At 45.2% G+C, this 23,858-nt stretch overlaps 3 protein-coding genes across 4 annotated transcripts in view; 2 read left to right on the top strand and 1 right to left on the bottom strand.

Annotated features, from left to right (window-relative positions):
* Window positions 1-11,256, top strand: part of LOC128301937 (cell adhesion molecule Dscam2) — an 88,028-nt gene extending 76,772 nt beyond the window's left edge. Inside the window, exons 12-19 of the mRNA XM_053038618.1 lie at window positions 260-379; window positions 818-991; window positions 1,136-3,499; window positions 3,577-3,717; window positions 3,788-3,907; window positions 4,265-4,464; window positions 5,016-5,317; window positions 6,474-11,256. Coding sequence (XP_052894578.1) covers window positions 260-379; window positions 818-991; window positions 1,136-3,499; window positions 3,577-3,717; window positions 3,788-3,907; window positions 4,265-4,464; window positions 5,016-5,317; window positions 6,474-6,915 — 3,863 coding nt within the window. The 3' untranslated portion in view covers window positions 6,916-11,256. The remainder of the gene's footprint in view (window positions 1-259; window positions 380-817; window positions 992-1,135; window positions 3,500-3,576; window positions 3,718-3,787; window positions 3,908-4,264; window positions 4,465-5,015; window positions 5,318-6,473) is intronic.
* A 546-nt stretch (window positions 11,257-11,802) lies between these two features.
* Window positions 11,803-13,289, bottom strand: LOC128301941 (transmembrane protein 70 homolog, mitochondrial). Of its 2 annotated transcripts, XM_053038621.1 has the most exons (4): window positions 13,242-13,289; window positions 12,761-12,809; window positions 12,125-12,697; window positions 11,803-12,059 (listed from the first exon to the last, which is right to left on the bottom strand). In XM_053038621.1, the coding sequence occupies exons 3-4, from the start codon at window positions 12,629-12,631 to the stop codon at window positions 11,844-11,846; spliced, it is 723 nt and encodes a 240-aa protein (XP_052894581.1). In that variant the 5' UTR covers window positions 12,632-12,697; window positions 12,761-12,809; window positions 13,242-13,289; the 3' UTR covers window positions 11,803-11,843. The 2 variants fall into 2 exon arrangements, with proteins under 2 accessions (XP_052894581.1, XP_052894582.1); XM_053038622.1 differs by lacking the exon at window positions 13,242-13,289 and having other exon boundaries at window positions 12,125-12,694; window positions 12,761-12,811.
* Window positions 13,246-22,585, top strand: LOC128301940 (catalase-like). The gene is made up of 2 exons (XM_053038620.1): window positions 13,246-13,413; window positions 20,826-22,585. The coding sequence occupies exons 1-2, from the start codon at window positions 13,360-13,362 to the stop codon at window positions 22,284-22,286; spliced, it is 1,515 nt and encodes a 504-aa protein (XP_052894580.1). The 5' UTR covers window positions 13,246-13,359; the 3' UTR covers window positions 22,287-22,585.
* The last annotated feature ends 1,273 nt before the right edge of the window (window positions 22,586-23,858 follow it).

Below are 23,858 nucleotides of genomic sequence, written 5' to 3'. Positions count from 1 at the left end.
TCCAGCACTCCTTTGACTAACGATAAACTTTTCTTTCCGCCACTTGCCGGCATCACCACAAACGCTGGTACCGGTACGGGTGCTTTTCTTTCCATTCTTTTCTTTCTTGTTCGCTCCAACGTACACGCTTTGTGTCATTTTTTACCACCCTGCCCCGCCGTGGACACGCTTCCCGTTTTCGCCATCAAACGAAAAAATCTTCCAACGCCCGCTTCCCCCGAAAACTCAATGGAACGGATAAAATCGCCCCCACGCGCAGTTCCACCCCGTTGGGTAGTTGAGCCGACGGACGTGAGTGTCGAACGGAACCGCCACATTATGCTTCACTGCCAGGCTCAGGGAGTCCCCGTACCGACCATTCTGTGGAAGAAAGCAACAGGTGAGTGATTTGGGACGATCAAGCGAGCAGTTTTTTTTTCATTCTTCTTGCCTTCAAGTCTCCCTAGTTCGGTTAAGGTTTTTGGGGTCGAGACGACCCCACGATTCCATTTCCAGCTCTCCGGTCCCTCCACACCTAAAGACTTGTTAACACAGAAAAGGTATCGCCCCTTTCCTCTATACTTTCGGGGCCCGCTCGTAAATCACTTCAACCATCAACATCACTTTTTTCCCTTTACCCTGACGAGGAAAGTACTGCCCCGAAGGCAAACAAGTGGAGTTAGGGCAGGCAAGGGGAGCAAAATACACCGGGAACTCATTATAACTCAATTTCACTCTTCCGTCCATCCGTAATCTGTGTTTATTTTGCACCAACTCAACCTCCCCCTTTGGTACGCTACACAACGCCGCCGTGGTTTATTTTTGCCACCATCTTAAGGAAGCAAATCCGGTGACTACGAGGAGGTACGGGAGCGACCGTATACGAAGCTGCTGGTGAACGGATCGCTATTGCTGCAGCACGTCAAGGAAGACAGGGAGGGGTTTTACCTCTGTCAGGCAAACAACGGCATCGGAACCGGCATCGGGAAAGTTATTCAGCTTAAGGTCAACTGTGAGTATTATTGGGTGGTGTTGTCAATCGAATTTATTATTTGTAAATAGGTGCGAAGATGTTTGAGATGATTCAGGTTACTCATTTGCTCAAATGATTCGTGGTCAATCAATGTCCACCTTATGACGCTACGACTCTTTACAGCTTCACCTTACTTCGCCGGACAATCGAAGATGGTCACCGTGAAGAAGGGTGACACGGCGATCATGCAGTGTGAGGTGAAGGGTGACAAACCGATCAATGTGGTCTGGTTGCGGAATGGGAAACACGAACTAAACCCCTCCACAAACTACCGCGTCTCGATCAAGCAGGATGCCACCCCGGAGGGCATATCGGCCGAGGTGCAAATATCGAACGTGGACAGCAGTGACAGTGGGGCGTACTTCTGCCAAGCCAGCAATCTGTACGGGCGCGATCAACAGCTGGTGCAGCTGCAGGTACAAGAGCCCCCGCAGCCACCGTCGTCACTGGAGGCGGCAACCGTTTCCAGCCGAGTGGTGAACCTGAAGTGGCAACCGCGCGGTGGTGACGCAGCCGAAGTTTCCAAGTACATCGTCGAGTACCGGGAGATCGATCGCCAGTGGCAGTACATCGAGATATCGGATCCGCCCGCCTACTCGACCATCATCGAGAACCTCAAACCCGCGACCAACTATGTGTTCAGAATAATCGCCGAAGGGCCCGCCGGTCGGAGCTCGCCGAGCCAGGAGCTGTTCATCAAAACAGACCCCCAGCGACCCGCTGGACCACCGCTCAATCTCGGCGCCCGACCAATTTCCTCCACCGAAATACTAATCAGCTGGATGCCACCGTCGTACGAGTTGCGGCACGGTGAAATCCAGGGGTACAATATTGGGTACCGCTCGATGCATGCCACCACGAACAGCTACAACTTTACCTCCATCTCGGGTGACGGTGAGGATGGTACGGGTGAGCTGTTGCTGGGCAATTTGGCCAAGTACACGCGCTACACGATCGTGGCGCAGGCATTCAATCAGGTTGGGCCGGGACCACTGTCCGAACCGGTTACCGCACAAACGATGGAAGATGTGCCGAGCAAACCGCCCGAGGACATTCGCTGCATGGCGCAGAGTTCGACCTCTATTCAGGTATCTTGGCAGCCGCCGCAAGCACACCACACGAACGGGCTGTTGCAGGGGTACAAGGTGTTTTACGAGTGTGCGACAGAGGACGCCATCACTAGTGGCGAGATGGAGACACGGAAGACCACCTCGCTGACGATACATCTGTCCAACTTGCGGAAGTTCTCCAACTACAGCATCCAGGTGTTGGCGTACACGCGCATGGGCGACGGTGTCATTTCTCCGCCCTCCTTCTGCCACACGGACGAAGATGCACCGGAGGCACCGGCAGATATCAAGATCGCCATCAGCTCCCCATCGTCGCTGTACGTGTCCTGGCTGCCGCCGCGAGATCCGAACGGCATCATCACCAAGTACAACCTCTACATGCGTGCCGTCAACGGGCGCGAAGAGTTGAACAACGACAAACGGAACCTTCAAGCTCACCAGCACCACTTCGAAGCGAAACAACTGCAAAGCCACACCGAGTACCAGTTCTGGGTGTCGGCCTCGACGCGCGTGGGCGAAGGCAAGAGCTCACGGGTCGTGTCACAGCTCACATCGAACCGCGTCCCGGCGAAGATCGTGTCGTTCGGTGGACTTACCATTCGGCCCTGGAAGTCGTCGGCGTCGCTGAACTGTATGGCCGTCGGGCAGCCGAGACGCGAATGGTTCAAGGGTGACACATTGCTACGTCCCGGCACCCAGCACAACATACAGCTGCTCGATTCGGGTGAAATTATCGTGACCATGCTGCAGACGAGTGACACCGGGAACTACACCTGCCAGGTGGACAACGGTATCGGCACGGATCGACTTACCCATAATCTGCTGGTACAAGTTCCTCCCGGACCGCCGGTACTTTATGTCACCAGTGCGACATCCAGCAGCATCCTGCTGCACTGGAAGATCGGATCGACGGGTAATGCACCGATCACCGCATTTTCGCTCCACTACCGGCGTGTGCACGGGAACTTGGAGGAGATGCAACTATCCCGGCACGCGTCCAGCCACGACCTTAAGGGACTGTTCTGTGGCAGCACGTATCAGGTGTACTTGGTAGCGCACAACAAGATCGGTTCGTCCTCCGCCAGCACCACACTGAACGTGAAAACTCAGGGCCAACCGCCGGGTATTCCACCGGACTCGGTACTGATAGCGCCGAACTCAACCTCCGTAGTGCTCCGACTAAACGGATGGCCCGACAATGGCTGCCCGATTATGTACTTCGTACTGCAGTACCGTTCCGTGTCTACCGGGCTGGATGACGAGTGGCACCTGGTGTCGAACGCACTGAAACCCCAGCGACGATTCACGCTGTCCGGACTGTTGCCGTCGACCATGTACCGGTTAAAGATGGAGGCACACAACGTAGCCGGTTCGACCAATGCCGAGTATACGTTCTGGACGCTCACCAAAGACGGAGGTATAGAAAGTGAATGCTCGTGAGCCTTTGGTAACGCGTAACTTTAACTGTTTCCATTCTTCCACATTGTCCCACAGACCCACCACCACCAGAACTAGTACAAAGAGGACATCGTTCTCAAATTTTTTATAACAATATTCAACTCCTGATACCGATCATCATCACCATCACCGCCACAATCATTTGCATTGCGTTTACGGTGGTTTGTTACAAATATCGTAAGCATTGGAAGGAAGTTTGGCGGTCGAATTTTGTGTCTCACTAATGCATTTTCATTCTCCACGCCAGGTCAACGAGGTCGGCAGCGAAAAGACACGATGGAAAGCCAACAAACGACAGACGCACAACGGGATCGCTACTATGCTACGATTCACAAGGTAGCACTGCAAGCTGGGGACAAAATTCCAGGTAAGTAGAGAGCTTCCTTGTTCTTCTACTACTACTACTACTTCTTGCACTGAGATCTTGATCGCCCCACTTGTGGCAATTCCTTGAGGAACTTGGAAGAATCATGTCCAACGATTGGGAAGTTGGTACCTTGGTCTGGCTATGTAGGGGTGAACATCACGTACAGTTCTACTTCTTGAATTCTACGGTTGTAATTGTAATCAGCATTCGCAAGAACCAAACCGAGTACAATACCCCTTGTAAACAACAAATCTTGGCCAAACCAAACTTAAATTTATTGCCTACAGCGTATAACTCTTTGGAGATCGATAATGACTTCAATTACTAAGGTTTCTACGGCTTGCTTGCTTCTTGCAGAAACATCCGAGGACATCTCGCCGTACGCCACGTTCCAGCTTTCCGAAGCGAGCACACTGGCCCAACCGCACCACAGCGGGCCAGCGAACACACTGCTCCATTCCTTCATGTACCACGAACGCGCCATGACCGAGGGTTGCGCCTCGCCACCACCAGCAGCGGTACTGAGACTTCACAATCAATCACCATACTACAATATTGTGCGTTTTTTTACTTCTTCTACTATCCCACCACACGCACACATACAGACACACACACACACTGATTGGCTATTATCGTACGGCTTCTTTACTGATTTTTTGTTAATTCCTGTGTTGGCGTATGATTTAATTTGGGTTGTTACGATTCAGCTGTTCCGTTTGATCCACCCCGAAGAAAAAGAAAACAAATTCAAATTCAAACATAACAACATTAGCGGCAACGACAGCGCACAGTGGAGAGTGCTGTCGTGTCTGCTCCAAACGAGTTCCCTATCCCGAGCTCCCATCATCCCCATAACGCTCCCACTTATCCCGCTCTACTTTAGTTCGTTTCAGCCTAAGTTTGTAGCGCCATCTGGTGATTTTTGTGTTCTGCTTTTAAGTTCTGCATACACATATATAGCGTGGCCAGGTGTAGTGATGTGCACAACACCGTACACTGTACCAGCAGCAATGCGCGCGAAAGATCGCGATCGCGTAACCGACATAACGCCATGCCTAACGAAACTTTCCTTCTCGCTCTCCTTTTCCCACCGCGTACTTCGCTGCAGAACTCGTCCAAGGGCCGCCGGAGACACTCGCGCAAAACGGAACCGGAAAGCGAGGAGTCCGATTCGGACCCGGACCAGTTAACGTCGAGCCGTACCGAATCGTCCAATCAGCTGGACGCGAAGATGAAGCACAGTAAGGAACTGGACGTGGCGGCGGGCGGCCCAGGCGACCACGGCTATAACCCGAACCACTATATGCGTTCTATTCCAGGTCTCATATATCACGGCACGCAATCGAGCACATCGTCCGATTTGTCGCCGATGTCCGAACAAAAGTCCTTACCGCGGCGTGGCCGTTCAAGGTACCATCATCTTCACCTTCATAACACTAACACCACACCACGACACAAGTCCTCCAAAGCTCAGTCACCACTAGCGTCACCCCGTAGTAGTTGCCAGAACGATAACGTCCCGATACAGCTTCCCCGCATGCCGTCCCAGTTTCGCCCCATACACAGTAGTAGAACAATCGGCTCCACCAACTCTCGTCTGTCTCCCAACTGTTGATGAAATGGGTGTGCGATGTGAGGGTGCACGGAATAAGGAGCGACGCGACGCTGTACTTGTTGTAAACAATGCATATAGCTAATAAGAACCGCTAAATCGAAACCAATCGAAGTTAGTCGACTGATTAGGCAAGGATCATTCTGTTAAACAAACAAAAAACGCCCCCATTAGTGCAAGCAGCAGTAGATCGGAAGCTGTGTGAATAGAGCAAAATACGAACAAATTTATCCGCCAAAAACGAAAACGGCTCGTACCATTGACGAAACATACAACCCAATAGTAGCCAAAAGGAGATATATAAAAAAAAAAACAAACCAACTGCCTCAAGACCAAATCTATTGATCAGAGCACTAGCTAAGATGTAGTTGGATACGATCAACACAGTGCCACCTATCGTCACAAACACACCTGTGTCACTTGCCCAACAAAAAAAAAAATAAAACCAAAAAGAGCAAAAACAAAAACAACAAGTATACACCATCCTTCACCATGAATCATCAACACATCCCTTCATCATCAACCAAAAAAAAACCCCCCCAACAATATATGATCGTACCGCAATTAGCAATTGATCACTAAAACGACTCTACCTTCTTCTCGGTTTCGATACCAACTACTACTACAACTACAACTTCTACCACTACTTCTACTACTACCACTACTACTACTACTACTACTACTGCCTACTCATCACCTGTTTGTTGTTGCGTCATCTCTCAAAAAAAAAACAAAACAAAAAACTTCAAAATAAAACTAATCAAAACCAAACGATTGTAAAACTGCTTTCTGCTATGGCTATGCTAAATGAATCTTGAAACGAAACTGCACTTGACCCTTGATGTACGATATCTCGGCGACCATCTTACACCTTTACGGCGGAAACCACCCCGTCAACTTGCAACACTCACACACACACCCTCCAAAACTGTTCCGCGTGTTTGTGTCCAAAAGCCAAAGTCAAACGCACCACATCTACATGCCGCGGGGTACGATGCGATCGTTGCTGACGCCGCTCCATCTGCCGGACGGCAGTGCACCGGGCGGTGGGCCCCTGTTCCATCAGGTCCCGATCGAGGGTGGCACGCCGGACCGTATCGAGCTGTCCGAGGCGGAGTGTGACATTGACACGATCAAGAAGCTGAAGCTGGGCATGCGGTCATCGCTCTGGTCCAGACCGAACCAGAGCAACAGCACTACCGGCGGCGCTACCGGTGGAGTGCACGCCAACAGCAGCAGCAGCAACAACAACAACAACAATGGCAACAACAACGGTGGCAGCAACAACAACAACAATAACAACAACGGAACTAGTGGCATCGTGGGTAGCATCATGGGAGGCACCGGTGCAGGGAATGCGACCGGTCATCCATCCGACTACTCGATCGCGGTGTAAACACGCACCTAGAATCGCACTGACGTACATCAGACCGAATCAAAATGCGACCCCTTTAGGTGTGTAGAAGGTTGTCAGTAAGGTAGGATAATGGAGGATGTTGTTAAGCAGCATACTAAGCGTGACGTTCTGTAGGTTTTTTGGTCATCAGTGACCATGTCCGACCGACACTATCCGGTTGCTACCACCGATATACAGCGTGCTGGGTGGAGCACTCCAATCAAAACTAGATAATGTTTTATATACACCTTGAACGAACAATTTGCACTATACACTTAGCAAACAACTCACAACACAGGGGGATAAGGGAACTCGAGATCGTGCAGCTAGGTGTGGAGATCGTGCAGCACGATGCATCTCCTCTCTTAGGCTAGGCTAGCTGTAAAACAAAAATCTTACCTAGAACCGCACGTGGAGAGTACAGCAATGCAAGGTTAGATAAGTTAGATGCTGCTCGTTACAGAAGCACAAGAATCAACGTCTTCTCATACGGCAGTTGTTGTGTTTTTGCTTTCCAAATGCAACACCTTCTATTATGCTCGCTAGTCTGTTTACAAACCTGAGAAAAAGCGTGTGTCAACACGGCCGCACTTCCTCCTTCGCTCTTATTGGTTGCCTTCTAAAACCTAAACTATAAGTCCACAAGCTTTAACTACGTTACTGATGTATAGGGACAATGAGTGCTAAATGCTATCCAATTTGATTGGCCTTTAACTTTCCGGGTGGTTTGGCGTCAAAGCCAAGCGCCCAAGATCTCTCTCTGAATGCGTTACAACTGTCTTCATTCAATTCTTCCCAGTAATAGGAGCTATGGGTTTCGTGAGGAATCTTAACAGGCTCGATAGACGAATCGCTATTTCCGGAGCACGATAAAACGAGAATAAGATGAGAATATACTACCACTACTACCAATACTAACTACAACTAACTACTAGCGTACTACTACTGCGAGGATTTTGTAATCTGTGTATAAAGACTGAATTTTCATTACAACTCTTAACTTTTAAAACGCAGCAGTAAGTAGAACGGTTCCGGGGCGGATGAAAAACCGAAATACACCGGTACCACTAACACAAAAACACGAACAAACCGTCTTACATCTTGCACGTGCACCCACAACAACTGGTATGTTCCTGCACTGTTCGAGCCGTTCGAGGCACGGGTGGTGATTGCAGTTTGACGCGTGGTCCCTTTGGCTCACTTTGCGGCATCTTCCGCAGCACAGCACAGGGCCGGGTAGGCATTCACAGTACATAAGGTTGCTCGCGAATCCGTTGTCCACGTGGATGCGTACGGACGGACACGGGAGCGGAGGATTTGTTCGATAGAGCGGGTATCAGAGCGGTGTATACCACAATCAAATTTACAAAATGGCCGACAACTATAGACGCTGAGCGATTTGCTAGCAGGTGTTATGTAGTAGCAGCCGTACAGTACAGTAGTTTTAGCTCAAATGCAGCTACATGCATTACAGAAAGAGAAGAAAGAAAAACCCATCTGGCAGCAAATGACTACCGGGAAGCCTCGATCTCGTATTAGCTCTTAGACTCTGCAGCACTGGAGAAATACGTGTAAACGCTAGCAGTAGATCAAGAAAAAAATCACACGACACGTGTTTCGTTTTTGCTCTTTACTCAAACATAATAGAAACGGTAACTAGTTTAAAATATACCTTTGCAGAAAGAAAAACCAAAACGAGTACTGTTTTACCCGTAACAGCTAACAAAAATGTAGAAGAAACATCCATAACCGGTTGTACTGATACCTGTTTGTAAGTTTTTTGAATATATTATTACTGTGTTGTTGTGTTTTTTTTAACCTAGAGGCTATTGTGCCAACGATTCCGATTGGAACAGTTGAAAAAAAAAATGGAACAGTATTGTTTAGTGCTACATTTTGCTACTTCAATTTTTATAGATAAACAATTTTTTCTTGTACATTACACCGGAAGCAGGTTGATTGCTTTTTTCTTCCGCTCTGCCTAAATCAATCAGTTAGTGGAGTCTGATTGGAACGGTTTGCAATATTTCTCCGCTCTTCCGGGCGAGAGTTCGGTGTGTATTGTGTATGAATTTTTGAGTTTTTTATTTTCTACTATGTAATGATGGTTACATACCTTCGAGAGTCAGGAATTTATATGTCGATTAGTCGTGGTTGCACAGGCATACACTGCTAGAGGAAGCACACTACTGTCGCTGCGCCTATGCGGTAGACATAGAATCATCACGGAGCATACGGATGAACGCTCATGCACAAAATAAACCAAACAAAACTACGCCGTTATATAAGATACAGTTAGTTTAATATCCCCCTCCAATCGTAGCCAAATCAGACTCAGTGTGACCCCAGTGGTAGTTAAGCGTTAGAAGGCCAAACATCGAACTGTACGAATTTATTGATGAGCAAAACAGCAAACAGCCTATTCACAGCAATTCAGTATGTTAGATTGAAGGTGAAATGCAACCACAACTGCAGACAACTCATATTTAAAACGATACAACTTATACTCATAGCATCGTCCACTGGACGGTAATTATACAATTCCCCACAAAGCGTCCCATCAGTAATCGAGCATCAGACATCACCATGTGCAAAATTGTGTTAAAATATCAAACGGAAAGTTACAATCGTTTTTGAGAAACGTATGGTTAGTTACAAATATGTGCTTTTGATTGGTTAAAAATTCAGAAAAACTAGGTTGATAAAGGGTAACGAATTGAAGTAAAAATTACTACATACTCAAAGAGCTCAGTGAAATAATTCTTAATCATTTTTTAACGAATTGTTGTTTAGTTATGTGAACATGAAAGTCATTAACAACAAACGCCAATGCAATGAGGAATTAAATCATTTACCAAACATGATTAATATGATCATTTAAAAACAAATAAAAATCAATTATGATTATTTATACTCTAACTTTTAATTTAATGGCGGTCATTTCGCGCCCACGTTCAGCATAATTCAACAACCATAAACGAAATAAACGGACTACCCAATAGTACATCGATCCCGTAACATACACGCCATACAGCAACAGTTTCGGCATATCTTTTTCGGCCAATTTGTACAATTATGACTAGGATAGCACGTGTACCAAACACGAAGCTCTGATAGGGAAGGTGAAAGGAAGAGAGAGAGAGAGAGAGATGAGAAAAAAGACATGAAATACAACAACAAACAAACAAAAAGGTGATCAAAATTAAAAGCAAATTTTTACACAAACACAAAAAATAACAAACCAAAAAACGCAGGGCTCGTAGTACTTCTAAAAAAATTAACAAACAAAAAACACGATTAACTAAAAAAAAAAACTAAATGCCAACACAGCATCTCATAGGTAAAAAAACAAGACAAAAACAAATGGAATCAACTGCCCTACACGCATTGTGCACGGTGAAAGGAAGGAAACAAAACTCAAACAGAAAACTAATAGTAAAAACTTTTAATTATAATTATCACGGTAACAACAAATGAGCGCAGCCGATGGTGATGACACAGACAAAATGAGCCCAATCGAGACACTGATGCAAGCAAATGTAAGGTATATTGTAGGTAAATAGTTATATATATATATATAAATTATAAATGTGTGACAGAAACCGGTAAAAGTCAAGGACGGTAAAAGGTTAAACCATCGTTGTGTCTGATAGAATGAATGTTTCTGTTGAAAATAATGTAAAGAAACGCAGCTATGATCGATTGAAACCAAGAGCAAACAAATATAGATATAAATAGGTGGTGTGTGGCGTGAAGCGCCTCGTTTGCAAAGTTACTTGCCGCAGGGAGCAGAAGCTAAAGCAAAACGATCAAATATTATTGAGAAGTACGTTACACAAAATATAAAAGTAGCCAATAGTGGTGCCAGTGCTAAACAATTCCAAACAAGACCTTTTTATTTCGGTTCTCACTCAATAGTAAAATAGTAAACGGGGAAAAAGAATATAATGTCCTGCAAAAAAAAAACACCTCGAACAAAAAGCAACACAACGGGACAACCGGCGGAACTATTTCCAACTAGATATGATCAGTCAGCTAACAGACATTGTAGTGTCGTAGTATAACCATTGACTACACGATTCCAATCCAAAATTCAAACTATTCAAACACTGTCTAAGGGTATAGGAAATGGCAAAAATGTTCTCTGTTCTGCAATACCCAACCAAAAATGGTATGGAGAAATGAAGGGAATATAAAAATAAATGTACGACCCAAAAAAAACCATCACGATACAGCAAAATTTGTCACAATAGGTTGCAAATGTGCGCCACATTAGGAGAAAAGAAAAGACAGGAAACAAGGAACTTAAAAATAACATGTTAATAAAAACAAAAGACATTGTTTGTATTTAAACCAGCTGTCCAATCATATCCTGATCCGAACCGTGAAAACTTTAGCTGAAATAAGCATTTGCAACGTAAGTAATTTGCTAATTTTTCTTTTAACATTCAACAGGTAATTAAGGTTTTGCCTTTCATGATATTGTTTTTATCATTCTAATCATCGTAGCTACTACCCGCAACTTCTAATTGATGATCAACGAAGTTTTTATGAAGTTGACACCAAATCTAACATGGGACGATACTAACCAACCCCAGCCCAGTCTAAATTATTAATTCAAAGACGTCATATTAATTCATCAACATAATACAAACAAAATTTTCCAATAACTAGTTATGCAAATATTCAAACTTGGAACACAACTTGGTAACAATTCTGATATCAGATGCATTTCAGATGCAGTGCATTTCTTATGAGAAGATGAAACAATTAATTAACTTTTGCAGCAATGCTTTCCTCGCAAATTTGTACAGAAAATTCGCATTATCATTCTTTCTTCGCAACAGACTTAACCATCCATAAAATCCTAAACCGATATCACAGCAATTGTAGTTAAAAAATAATCATTAGCTTCGCTTTATTTAACCTTATCGATCTTGCTTCGTCTTATTCTCACCGTTACTAAGTCCCCGGGCCTCTTCAAACTTAAAATCGATCGGTTTGTCGTATCCCATTATTTTAATATAATGCGTAGGATCAGGAAAGAGTTGCGGATCGACAAAGAACGCTTTGTTTTTCACTAGAAATGTTGTAAATAATCCACCCACCTCCGGTACGGTAACATCTTCCACCTTGAATTGTGTCTAAAACGAAAAGGGTATCATTTAGCATGGAAAACATTACATTTTCAATTTTTGGCATACTTTACCTTTTCACGCTGAAGGAAAAACGTGATCGTGGTGGCCGTGTACTGTTGATTCGTAGGATCATAGTGCAGGTCTGTAATGTACCGTTTCGTGACCAAATGCAACAGTATCGGTGTGACGAAGGTGAAAAATCCAGCAAATCCACAAACGGCCACTATCATTGGCATGCCGCCTACTTTGCTAGCTTGCTCGAGTAGAATTGGTTGCGCAACGATACCACCTATACTGGTGGCCAGCGAAAACACCTTCACGGCACGTATTTGTGGTGTGAGACTTCCGTAGTATATTCTGTCGGTCAAATTGTCCTCTTTGACGGGTTTGGCAGAATCCGGAACACTAGCTGCACGGGTTGTTGTCGAAAACAGTGTCCGGACGGGTGTCACTGAATCGTATCGTCGTTGGAACGCACAGGAACGGTTAGCGAAACTTACGACCAATTGTGTCCGGACCGAGTTGCAGTTTGGCATAACGCGGACGAATCGCGGCAGTGCCAATCGCAGGGAATGCATTTCACACTCGTAGTTTCGTAAATTACTTCCACGATGAAATCCCGATGCCTTTCTACCGGTAACCTGCTGCAAACAACGAAACGACCGAAATTGTATAATCTTTGTTTTGGTGTCACTTTGACAGCTGACCTGGAGATGTGATTTGGTGATGGTTTTTCACTGGTTTTTCGAATGGTCGCTTGATTACCATCATTGTTAACAATTCATCCAGGATTTATTGAAACAATTGCAGCAATATACAATGAAATTAGAAACATTTTGGAATTAGAATTTTCTGTACAAAAATTTTGATCTATTTGATCGAAAGTAAATTAATTGAATTGCTGATCTTTTCATACTTGTAATTTACTTAATACTACTTATTGCAACTGATTAAATTGTGTTCAGATTAAAAGAAAACAAATGTAAATAAACTCACAAACATAGAAAAACTATTGTTCACGAAACATATTCGACACGCAAAACAATCATCTGGCTACCCTGTACCATGGAGCGGATAGTTCTTCGCACGTTCAGAACGGACCGTTCCGGAGCCATTCGTTCCAGCTCGTGCGGTACATCACTAGCTTTCGGTTCTCTATAAAAATAAGTCAACAATCCGGTTATTTACCATCAATTGTTTCTGTCTCGGCAAACGATTCGGTTGTGCCAAGTGTTGTGCTCCTATTGTGCCTTCTAGTGGGTTGTTCCAGTGTTGTAACAGTGAAAACAAGTAAAACTCATCAAAGATGTCGCGCAATCCGGCCGAAAACCAGCTGAACGCGTTCCGGGATGCTCAGAAGGTAAGCAGTGACAGAGTGTTTCGGCCATTTCGTCGTGTCACCACCGATTGGCACGACAATTCGATCCTTTCGAATAAGTCCCAACTTTGTGCTGCCAAGAAGAACCGGCCTGGCCTGTTGCCAATCGTACGGTTTACGGTACACGCGATGCACGCCTCAAATTTAACCGTAAGGTTAATCTTTATTCATCAAGTGCCGATTCTCCATGGCAAACATTGAAGAATGAACACCAACCACAACAGACTGTCCAACCGCTGGGCTGGGGTTGGTTAGCATCGTCGGGCTAAAACAGCATTACTGTACTGCTGTCCGTCCGATCATAGGGCATCATAGATTGTGAAGTAAAGTGTGGCGAATGAAAAACTGCGCAGTGTAGTAAAGCAGCACCGATCGTTGGAAGCCACAGTACCCGCGCTTGGGCCGTTGTAAATTCATGAATCTTACGACCCAATGGCATTGATCGGCAAAAACCTTGACCACTTGGTAAATCAGTTTTTGTTCGTGTACGGGAGAGAAAATGCCTCACAAAACAAACTGATCGTGGCGACGGTTTGGGCTTTTGGAGTTGCGCTTTATTACATTAATGTCGCATATTAATTGCATCATACGCAACAGTCGGAAGCTTTCCATTATCTAACTGAAAAAAGAGCATGCAAATAAATTCATCATACAAGTGGTGCATCTGCAAATGATAACGCCATTTCAAATATTTGCAATTCCTCGCTTCGTAGCTTGTACGACGGCTCCCAACCCAGGCCCGATACCGCGCCTTGTGTCTGTGCTGTTTTGCCGGCCATCGATAGCATGATTTGCAAAAACCTTGCAAGGGCTAGCACTGTGAATCACTTAACGACAGCCGGCCCGACAGTCCCTAATACTACTCACGCTGACGCTGTGTAGAAAATCAGTTCCGGCTCGATGATGCGCTTACACCTACGGAAGGATCGTTCTGAACGTTGCACAAGAATATTCATAATTAAAGAAACAAACATATATCCCTTGCAACTCATTGCACGGCAATGATTTCCCAACCCCGTTACACTTCGATAGAGCAGATCGGCGAGATATGAAAATTAATCAATTTGCTTATTTATTCCGATGATTTGATCGATTTGGTTAACCTTCAAGAGGGTTACAGTTTAGCGTGGCAATAGAATAAGGAGGGGTTGGACGCAGAAGGGCGTAACAAATAGTTGCACGATTGCGAAATAGCAAACCGAAGGTTTAGAACGATATTCATGCGGTTAATTTATTTGCTCAGTAAAGTAGACCGCTTATCCGTTATGCGTTTATGTATTGGACTATTCGGTACAACGTCTTCGATCAGTTTAAAGTAGACTTACCCTATCTTCATCAGAAGAGAAAATGAAGCTAGCACTCCCAATGGCCAAATTGATGCACCAAAGACTACTGCTATCCAGAATTAACTTACATATTACCGAGGTAATCATACAAGAATTGCACAATATATACAGCAATTTGAACCGCAACTGCGTAATCAATCGCTTGATGCAGCTGTTATTAATGACTGCTGCTTGTCAAATAGATTCAAAACTCTTTTTTATCGATTAGGGTAGGTGCAAACAAAATGTTCTCACATATACGCTGATCCATCCGGTGGCAATCCGGCAATAATAACCTTCAATCACGCGAGTACTCGCTACGTTTCTGTCCCATTCTATACTGCTGGGTACAAGCTACAACCTGCTACATCTCGACGAATGTTGCCCACTTGTGGGAACATTCCAATCGCACCCCATAAGCACCATACCACGTAATCAATTAGCCACGTTGCGCAGCTTTTCACGGAAATGTGCTACAATTCTTGTGCTGGTGAAAAGTACAGCCAAAAGCATAAAATTTTACTTCTCTTCAATAGTTTTTGCTACTGTGCAATAATGTCAGCATTCATATCCCACAATGGCTTGATAAAGGTACCCTTCGACGATCAAATGACTGATGGAGCGATGAGACAGGACATCCATTATAACGTCATAATAAAAACACGCACGGAAGATAATTATGTACACCAGCGTGATTAACAGAAGGGTTATTTTTATGCCTTCATTCCATAAAGCGCCCAACTGGTGGCGATCGATGATTCTGGTTAAATATAATTACAGGCCCCCTGCCCCCCCACGGTCCGATCGCAACCATCACGATCTCGTCGCTGCTACTACGTGAGCTGCGTCAACGACATCAGTTAAGATGGTCGAAGTTCCCGGTTTTGTCAACGACGATACCATTTAATCGTCTGCTCGCATATCAACTTCCATGGCGCGATGGTTAGATATCAAAGTCCTTCCCGGCTCCGTATCGGTACGTGCCCGAACCTTACCAACCGGGTTGCGTGTGCGTGTGCGTATGCTGAGTGCCGGTGTTTCATGCGCGCATTATCGTACGCGTGATACAAGATAGCGCGCCATTTAATGAATCCCCTCCCTTTCCCCTTTTATTGAACTCACGTTAAGATTGTCGATAGTCCAGTAACGGCCTGTCACATAACACCAAGGGACCAGTTCTTAAGTACCCGGGGTCCGTAGTAAAACGTAAACTGATTTCACCAATCATTCGCCAACCGAATGGAGGGCGGTTAAATAAATTTCTTTATCAATTTGTTGGGGACAGTGCCAACAGAAGGTTGCCTCATAATCATGTTTTTTTGTTGGTTGGCCCTCCTTGGTTCTTCCAAAGTAAGTTCTTTAGTGCCAATCTGGTCTGTCTGGAGCTTGTGATAAGCTCTCTAATCTACCGGATTGGAATGATTTTATTTAGTTTTGCTTTTCGGACCAGGGGGTTCTTAATTAACCAAGGTTGACTTTTACGATGCATGGCCGGTCAATAGGTCACCTCCCTTGCTCGCCGACAGCTGGGTAGATTCGCGCAGAGTTGGCAAAATTACCTCAAAAAACATGTTTTTGTCCTATCATCTAAGGTAATGCGTTTGACCCCTTGTTGTGCCAAAAGTCAGAAAGTGGAGATAACTTATCATGATCTTTTTTATTTGCGAAAAATCACAATATAACAAACAATGAGCAGATGGTTCCGTTTTGGGAATTGAATGCCGGTTGTTATGCAACATGTGAGGTAGCTTTTATGGGTGAGTTGTAAAGTTCAACGAAAGTCCTTCGCTTGTTATCAACGTACAGCGCTGTACACACTTTTTTAATACGCCTAGAACATTATTAGATTGTTAACAACATCACATTAAATTAACTTCGCTTGTTTGTGATAATTGGAATGATCTGAAGCATCTCCGACCCACGGTTGGCATTAAAATGGTTGATTTTTGCTTTAAATTCGAACATCGCACCGAACATGCAAATGAATTAGCAAACACTGTTGACACTGTTTATGCTTAGCATTCTGCGCCATCCAAGGTCAACCTTAGGCTTTTTTTTTACTACCGTACCATCCTCTATTTTGCATTTTCGCGCTTTTGGCTTCATTCTTTGCTTTGCTTCAGAACGTTCGGTCCAGGCATTTTTTTTGCGCACTTTACGGACCATTTTAATGTATTTTGTGTTGGCTATTTCTTTCCTTCGTTCTCACTGACCATAGACGAACGAATTCCCTGTGGAAAAGTCAAAGTCAAAGTCTCTTTAAGCCATATCAACATCAACGTTCTCACTCACCATTATGAGCCGTCTGCTGTTGTGCACAGTCAGAATCAACATTGATGATAAGCTCTTGGAGTTGGTGTGTAAGTGTGGAATTATCAATTCTCCTCCTTGCATTCATCTGGCTTGTTTGTGCAGCATAAGCCTCAGCTGTGTGGATTGTGAAAATGAAGTTAAGACTATTAAAACTAACCCCGGTAGACTATTTTGTTGGCATTGAGGTTAGAATTCTTACTCGATTGCTACACTGATTGGACAAAATTCTTGTCGCAATTCTTGAAGAAAAAATGCAGTTCTGGCTCTGTGTGGAAGCGATCTTGCGATGCCCTGCACACACGCAGTTCCTTGAGGTGTCGTGCCACGTCGCAAAAACCGGCGGGCAGGTTTTGAAAAGTACTAAAACGAGTTTTGTGTCCGATTGTGATCTTGCGAATTTCTCACAGGTCAAATCCTGCCGGAAAGCTTTGCTGTGGCCAACTTTTTAATTGCCATTTGAGCTAAAAAGAAAACACTTTAAATTGCGGGCCATAAAACGACCCCGTCGTAAACATATCTCGGACGGGGTTTTGATTAGATTTTATTTGTTGCGTTTTTTGCTTGTTTGTTTGTAATTCGTTTTTGTGTTTTGTTTTAGGGAAAACATTTTAAATTAAAATGTTGCAAGCAAACAATCTACTTTAGGACACACACACACACAACTTTCGTGTTAAGTTAGCGGAGTGAAATCGTTAAAGCTTCTGGTAGGCGGCACAAGCTTTTAGCTCCCGGTCGCGTACAAATACAACCAAAATGTGCGTTGCATCGTCGATCAAGCAAGGCCTTTGCTGCACGGCCGCTGCATCGTGCACAATTGCGGTCGACTTGAAATTGTTTACAAGCGCACTTCGTCCCCCCCCATGAACAAAGTTAAGTAATTGAACCCGGCTTGCGCTTACGCCTCGCCGGCGGTTTATGCCAGCTGCACACCATGAGCTGGTCTTAAGCAGTTGTTGATATAAAAAAACACTCAATGTTTAAAAAAAATGTTTTCAAAATATATTTCCATTCACTTGCACATGCGCTGGTTGGTTGGAAGAGCTCTCGCCCCGGACCGGTTTTGGGGTGTTTATTTTACTGCTCCTCCATGTTATTTTTCCTCCCGTTGATCGAACGTCGATCGTGCAAATCTAACCGGTGGCGCTCCTTACGAGGAAGTCTAAAGGTGCACCGGCAAATACTAAAAAAAAACCGGTATCGGAAGAGTGCATCTTACTTTCTTCACCCTCGGAATAACGTAGCTGGACATCGAAAAACAAATGGCCATGTTTTTCGTCGCGCTTGTGCGTAGACCGGATCGTACGTTCCGCCTGATGATAATGAGATAATTAAACGTCTTCTACGTTCTACAACAAAAAGTAAGTGAAAATGGTAATCCACCCCGGGAACTTTATGGCAGGTTAAAGCTCATGGCCATAAAATGTGTGCTAAATTTGGGAACAGCGTGCAGAAATTTAATGTAGTTTCTATGCCACATACCATTCCCTACTTTCCGATAAGATAATTCCTTAGGAAAGACATAAAACCACATCATCTTCAATCGCATATTTTTCACCCCTGTTTTGCAAAATTTAGTTATTGTCTTGTTTAACACACACAGCCACCCAAGTCTGGTTGGACTAAGGCCTTCTTTTTGCTTCTTTTAACTCTACGCCATCGTTTGTGATAAGATAAAGCTACTGCCCGAATCCAGTGATGTTGCATGTTTTCAGCGATCGGGCGCAACAATAACAATCGCACACTATATACACTTTTGTCGTTTTGTGGGAGCCATTTCCTTCACCCGGCTTGTGCTACGCGAGAAAGAAGCTTTGGTGTGCTTACTTATGTAATTCTACTGTGGTGGCCACATCGCTTGTTTGTGAAGCCAGTCGATTTCTTTTACTTTATTACGCCTATAATTTGTCAGAGATTACATACACGTGTGTGTGTGTGTATGTGGGCCCGGTGACAAAGTTCCACACCGATAAGATTTTGGGTCCGGGGCACGGGTAAACGCTGGTGGCTATCTCAGGTTACGAAAATAACACGGACAATCATCCCGAATCCCGAACCAGCTATTTCCCCCAGCAACAAGAATCCACAAGCCCCAATTTCTGTCAAGGCCCCCCAGTCAAGACGTGGATTCGATAATTTAAGATAAAGTAATATTTTTGTTGTTGATTAAGTTAAATATAAAGACTAAACATTAAGCCCGGCCTGCAACACTATCGTGCGATGGTCAGTAAACGACCGCCTGGCAACTGTAAATGGTACCCTTTGGTGTTAATTGAAGCACCCACTAAATCCGGTCTGTTCAACTGGTCAAATAATTTGCTAACACTCGGCCATTTGTCAAGGTTTTAACAGACAAACGGAGCCTGATGCACCTAAAACCACGCGAAAAGCGAAAAGAAATCTACCGGTACTAACATTTTTTCTTCTTTTCCGCATGCGTGTGTTCTGTCCAGCCAGGGTCAAATTTAAATACCCGCCACTGTATCACACCAGAACGCAGCAGAAATTATACTTTACGGTCTCTAACAGACAAGTCTCCACCGCGATGGTGGTGGCTTCTAGCTTAAATGATGCATGTCTCGTTTGTGGATGCATGACCTGATGTATGCCACGTGTGGGGAAGAAGCACACATGGTACAATGGTGGGGAAAAGTACGCCAGTGAAATGCAAATTAACACACCGTGAAGGTTGTGTATTAATTGTGGGTAAGTTTTATGGGGCTCGCACTCGGGAGTTTTATCAGAGCACCGTATCGGGAAGAAAGAAGATTCGTTGAGTTTCTCATGATTTCGACAGTTTGTTAAGCCCATGAATTGTTAGTAGTGTTGAGTGAATCTTTGACCAGAATGAATGAATGAATCTGAATCTCTATTCCTCAAAGTTTCCTGAATCCTCAGAGCTGCTTAAATCTATGCTACTGATTTGATTCCTGGTAGAACAATTCCTTATTAAAGGTTCAAATGAACGACTCTTCCCTAGGGATCCAGTAAGAACAACGCTAGTTGTGTGAGTTGTTCATTCTATCTCTGATGCATTGGAACAGACTGAATGCATATTTCTACCTTTTGGATGTAATTCTTTAAAGAACTGTGTATGTAAACAGTTAAATAAATGGATATGGAATTGGAGTAAATACTTCTCAAATGCTACAATCTCCATCTCATTGCTAGAATTCCTGCTAGGAATAAAGAACTCCGGACTACAGCCGCTGCCATTTACTTTATCTGGTCTGTATTATTTTCCTCTAGGAATTCGTAAGACCACAACCACCTTTGGTCTGGCTAATAAACCACGGTGAATGGTTTTAATACTCTAAATGCATGACCATCGGTGTGTGCAGTGTATTCGAAAGTCACACGAGAGCTATTCGCGCGCGTGAGGAACCCACGGTCTCGTCTCGGCAACGCACCTGGAATCTATCTGGGTCAGTCGTTCCCCCCTACACTGCTAAAACGTTCATTTGATTGAACCTAGATGAACTGGGCAAGATCATTCATAGAGCATCGGCCAAGAGCGTAGTTTGCCCGTTTTCAACCTTTCCGTAACTGGTCCAGTTGATTTGAAAGACATGTTTCGTTGATTAGAATGATGCGTGCGAAGTAGATTAGAATGGAAATAAAAATTGGGCCATTGATTTAGGGATGTTCAGCATGCACAGAGCAGACAGAACCTAAACTAGTTTTAGCGATTCGAATCGAGATTTGGTCTAACATCTTTGCTTCTCTCTCTCTTTTTTACCACCCACTGAATCATTGCAGGAGAAGACGACGGCTACCATGAGCCATGGTGCTCCGGTCGGTACGAAGAGCGCCACGCAAACGGCCGGTCCACGCGGTCCGGTTCTGCTGCAGGACGTTCACCTTATCGACGAGCTGGCCCACTTCGAGCGCGAGCGTATTCCGGAGCGTGTGGTGCACGCTAAGGGTGCCGGTGCCTTCGGTTACTTCGAGGTCACGCACGACATCAGCAAGTACTGTGCCGCGAAGCTGTTCGAGAAGGTGGGCAAGAAAACCCCGATGGCCATCCGTTTCTCGACCGTCGGTGGCGAGAGCGGTTCCGCCGATACGGTGCGCGATCCGCGCGGTTTCGCCGTCAAGTTCTACACGGACGATGGTGTGTGGGACATGGTGGGCAACAATACGCCCATCTTCTTCATCCGTGATCCGATCCTGTTCCCGAGCTTCATCCACACGCAGAAGCGCAACCCGGCCACTCACCTGAAGGATCCGGACATGTTCTGGGATTTCATTTCCCTCCGCCCGGAGACGACGCACCAGACGTTGTTCCACTTCTCCGACCGCGGTATTCCGGATGGCTACCGTTTCATGAATGGATACGGTTCGCATACGTACAAGCTGGTTAACGCCGATGGCAAACCGGTGTACTGCAAGTTCCATTTCAAGACCGACCAGGGTATCAAGAACATGGATACGGCCCGTGCCGCTGAGCTGTCGGGTAGCGATCCGGACTACAGCATTCGCGATCTGTACAACGCGATCGCCAAGAAGGACTTCCCCAGCTGGACGCTGAAGGTCCAGGTGATGACCTTCGAGCAGGCCGAAAAGGTACCGTTCAACCCGTTCGATCTGACCAAGATCTGGCCGCAGAGCGACTTCCCGCTGATCCCGGTCGGCCGCATGGTGCTCGATCGCAACCCGAGCAACTACTTTGCCGAGGTTGAGCAGGCCGCATTTTCGCCTTCTCACCTTGTGCCCGGCATCGAACCGTCCCCGGACAAGATGTTGCAGGCGCGTCTCTTCGCTTACGCTGACACGCACCGTCATCGCGTGGGTGCCAACTACTTGATGCTACCGGTCAACTGCCCCTACCGGGTGCCTGTGCGCAACTACCAGCGTGACGGACCGATGAACTCTACCGACAATCAGGGTGGTGCTCCAAACTATTTCCCGAACTCGTTCAGCGGTCCGCAACCATGCCCGGTGGCGCACAAGCTACAGAACTCACAGCTGAAGCTGTCCGGTGACGTAGGTCGGTACGAAGTGTCGGAGGACGATGATTTCTCCCAGCCGGCCGTGTTCTATCGTCGCGTGCTGGATGAAGCTGCTCGCAAGCGGCTGGTTAGCAACATTGTGGCTCATTTGTCGAATGCATCAGCGTTCCTGCAGGAACGTGCGGTGAAGAACTTCGCCATGGTCGATGCTGATCTTGGCCGTCAACTTTCCGAGGGATTGAAGCTGCACCGTTCGTCCAGTTTGTAAACAGAGAGCAATGTTGGCTTATCAACTAAGCATTCGGAATCGTTTAACATTCGATCATGCACCGGCAAAATAGCACAAACAATCATTGTAATGCCGTAAAAGGGGTCGGCCTCTTACAAAACTATCTGGGTTTATGTTTTTTTCTGTTTTTGTTCAATGTAATCCATAATTGCACAATTGCGCATATCCAGTGTAAATGTGACCGAGTGCAATATTCCTATGCGTGTGGCAGGCACTCGTATATTTGTTATTTTTGTAAACAATTTTATTAACAAAAAATAAAATCTAATGGTTTTATAAAAAAAAACACTTGAATGTTAAGGAACTCGTCTTTAAATGAAGATATCACAGAATAACAACTTGATAGAGGCTGCAGGATACTACCAGAACATATACAATACGCAAGTACAATACAGTTCACAATGGTTACATTGTACCATGCGGAATTCGTTCGAAAATCGTAGTTTTCAACTGGCAACAATACAAAATAATTTGCTTTGCGCCTAAATGTAGGCAAACTTATGTTTGATTTCGTTTTAAAAAGTGTCGGAGTCGTAAATTATATCTTGGTTGTCATTTTTTGACGCTTGATTTCCGACATCTCTACTGTACGGAAATGTTTGGGAAAAAGGTACGACTATGCTGTACAATTTGGCCATATTTTGTGGTCTACTAATTTGAATATGTAAATGAACAAAGGCGTACAAAACATAAGGTAAATTTCTAACTAGATAATTATTAAAAACCTGTTTCAGCGACCACCAAATACCCCGGCCACCAGCGTTTGCAACTGGCCTTAATCGAATCTAATCAAACAAATAAGGTAAATTAAATGGTATTAGAAAATAAAATACACATCAACATGACTAAACATTATCATGTTCATCAACACATCAGCATTCCATTTTAATTATTTTAGTGACTGAAAACATTTACAATATTTTTAACTGGCGCCCGACCACTGTGCGACATTCTGATGTGTCCGCTTGCATGGGTGTGTATGTGCAATTATTACGTTTAGCGTGAAAAGGCGCAGGCAACACAAACAGCAGCATTAGCGTAGCATTTGCTTTGACGGGCATCTCTGCGCCACGGTGAATGGGAATGTTTCAAATGTGCATTGTTCCGATAAGTGCATTGTGAATAAGGTTGAAAACCGTGCGTCTAGTGTTCCGCCGTTTCGAACTTCATTCTGATAAAGGTCTCGTAATCCTTTCGTTGTGCGTACCCTAGCGCCTCCGGAATCGTTTCCTTGTGGTTTTGACAAGTGAGCGTTTGAGCGTCGTGCGCGAACACCACCGGGGAGTGGGACCCCGTGAAACTCGTGATACTTTCCCGTTACAAAATCGCCTTTATCCCGACTGCCCAGCGCACCGGTGAATGCTGTGAAGCGTCCGCTGGTAAAGCCTACTCCGGTTTGGTGTTTTTGCCCGCCGCACGATTGTCCACGCGCCAGCATCGGGAGAGAGCGCGCACCGTCCGAACATACATACACGCACGCACGCATCGACACGCACACAGCCGTACCACGGTACAGATCGGGCAAAAGGCAGAAAAACCGAATTTGTGTGT

This window comes from Anopheles moucheti, chromosome 3 (genome assembly GCF_943734755.1).
Source record: "Anopheles moucheti chromosome 3, idAnoMoucSN_F20_07, whole genome shotgun sequence".
Taxonomy (NCBI): domain Eukaryota; kingdom Metazoa; phylum Arthropoda; class Insecta; order Diptera; family Culicidae; genus Anopheles; species Anopheles moucheti.
The sequence above is the reverse complement of the archived record's forward strand: the minus strand, read 5'-3'. Positions and strand labels throughout refer to the sequence as shown.

What these genes read in the sequence shown, in the direction of transcription:
- LOC128301941 (XM_053038621.1), bottom strand. Translation starts at nt 12,631, where the DNA reads ATGCATTCCCTGCGATTGGCACTGCCGCGATTCGTCCGCGTTATGCCA. An exon ending in TTTTCCTTCAGCGTGAAAAG is followed by an intron (nt 12,060 to 12,124) that starts GTAAAGTATGCC and finishes TTTTCGTTTTAG; the next exon opens with ACACAATTCAAGGTGGAAGA.
- LOC128301940 (XM_053038620.1), top strand. Translation starts at nt 13,360, where the DNA reads ATGTCGCGCAATCCGGCCGAAAACCAGCTGAACGCGTTCCGGGATGCT. An exon ending in CGTTCCGGGATGCTCAGAAG is followed by an intron (nt 13,414 to 20,825) that starts GTAAGCAGTGAC and finishes GAATCATTGCAG; the next exon opens with GAGAAGACGACGGCTACCAT.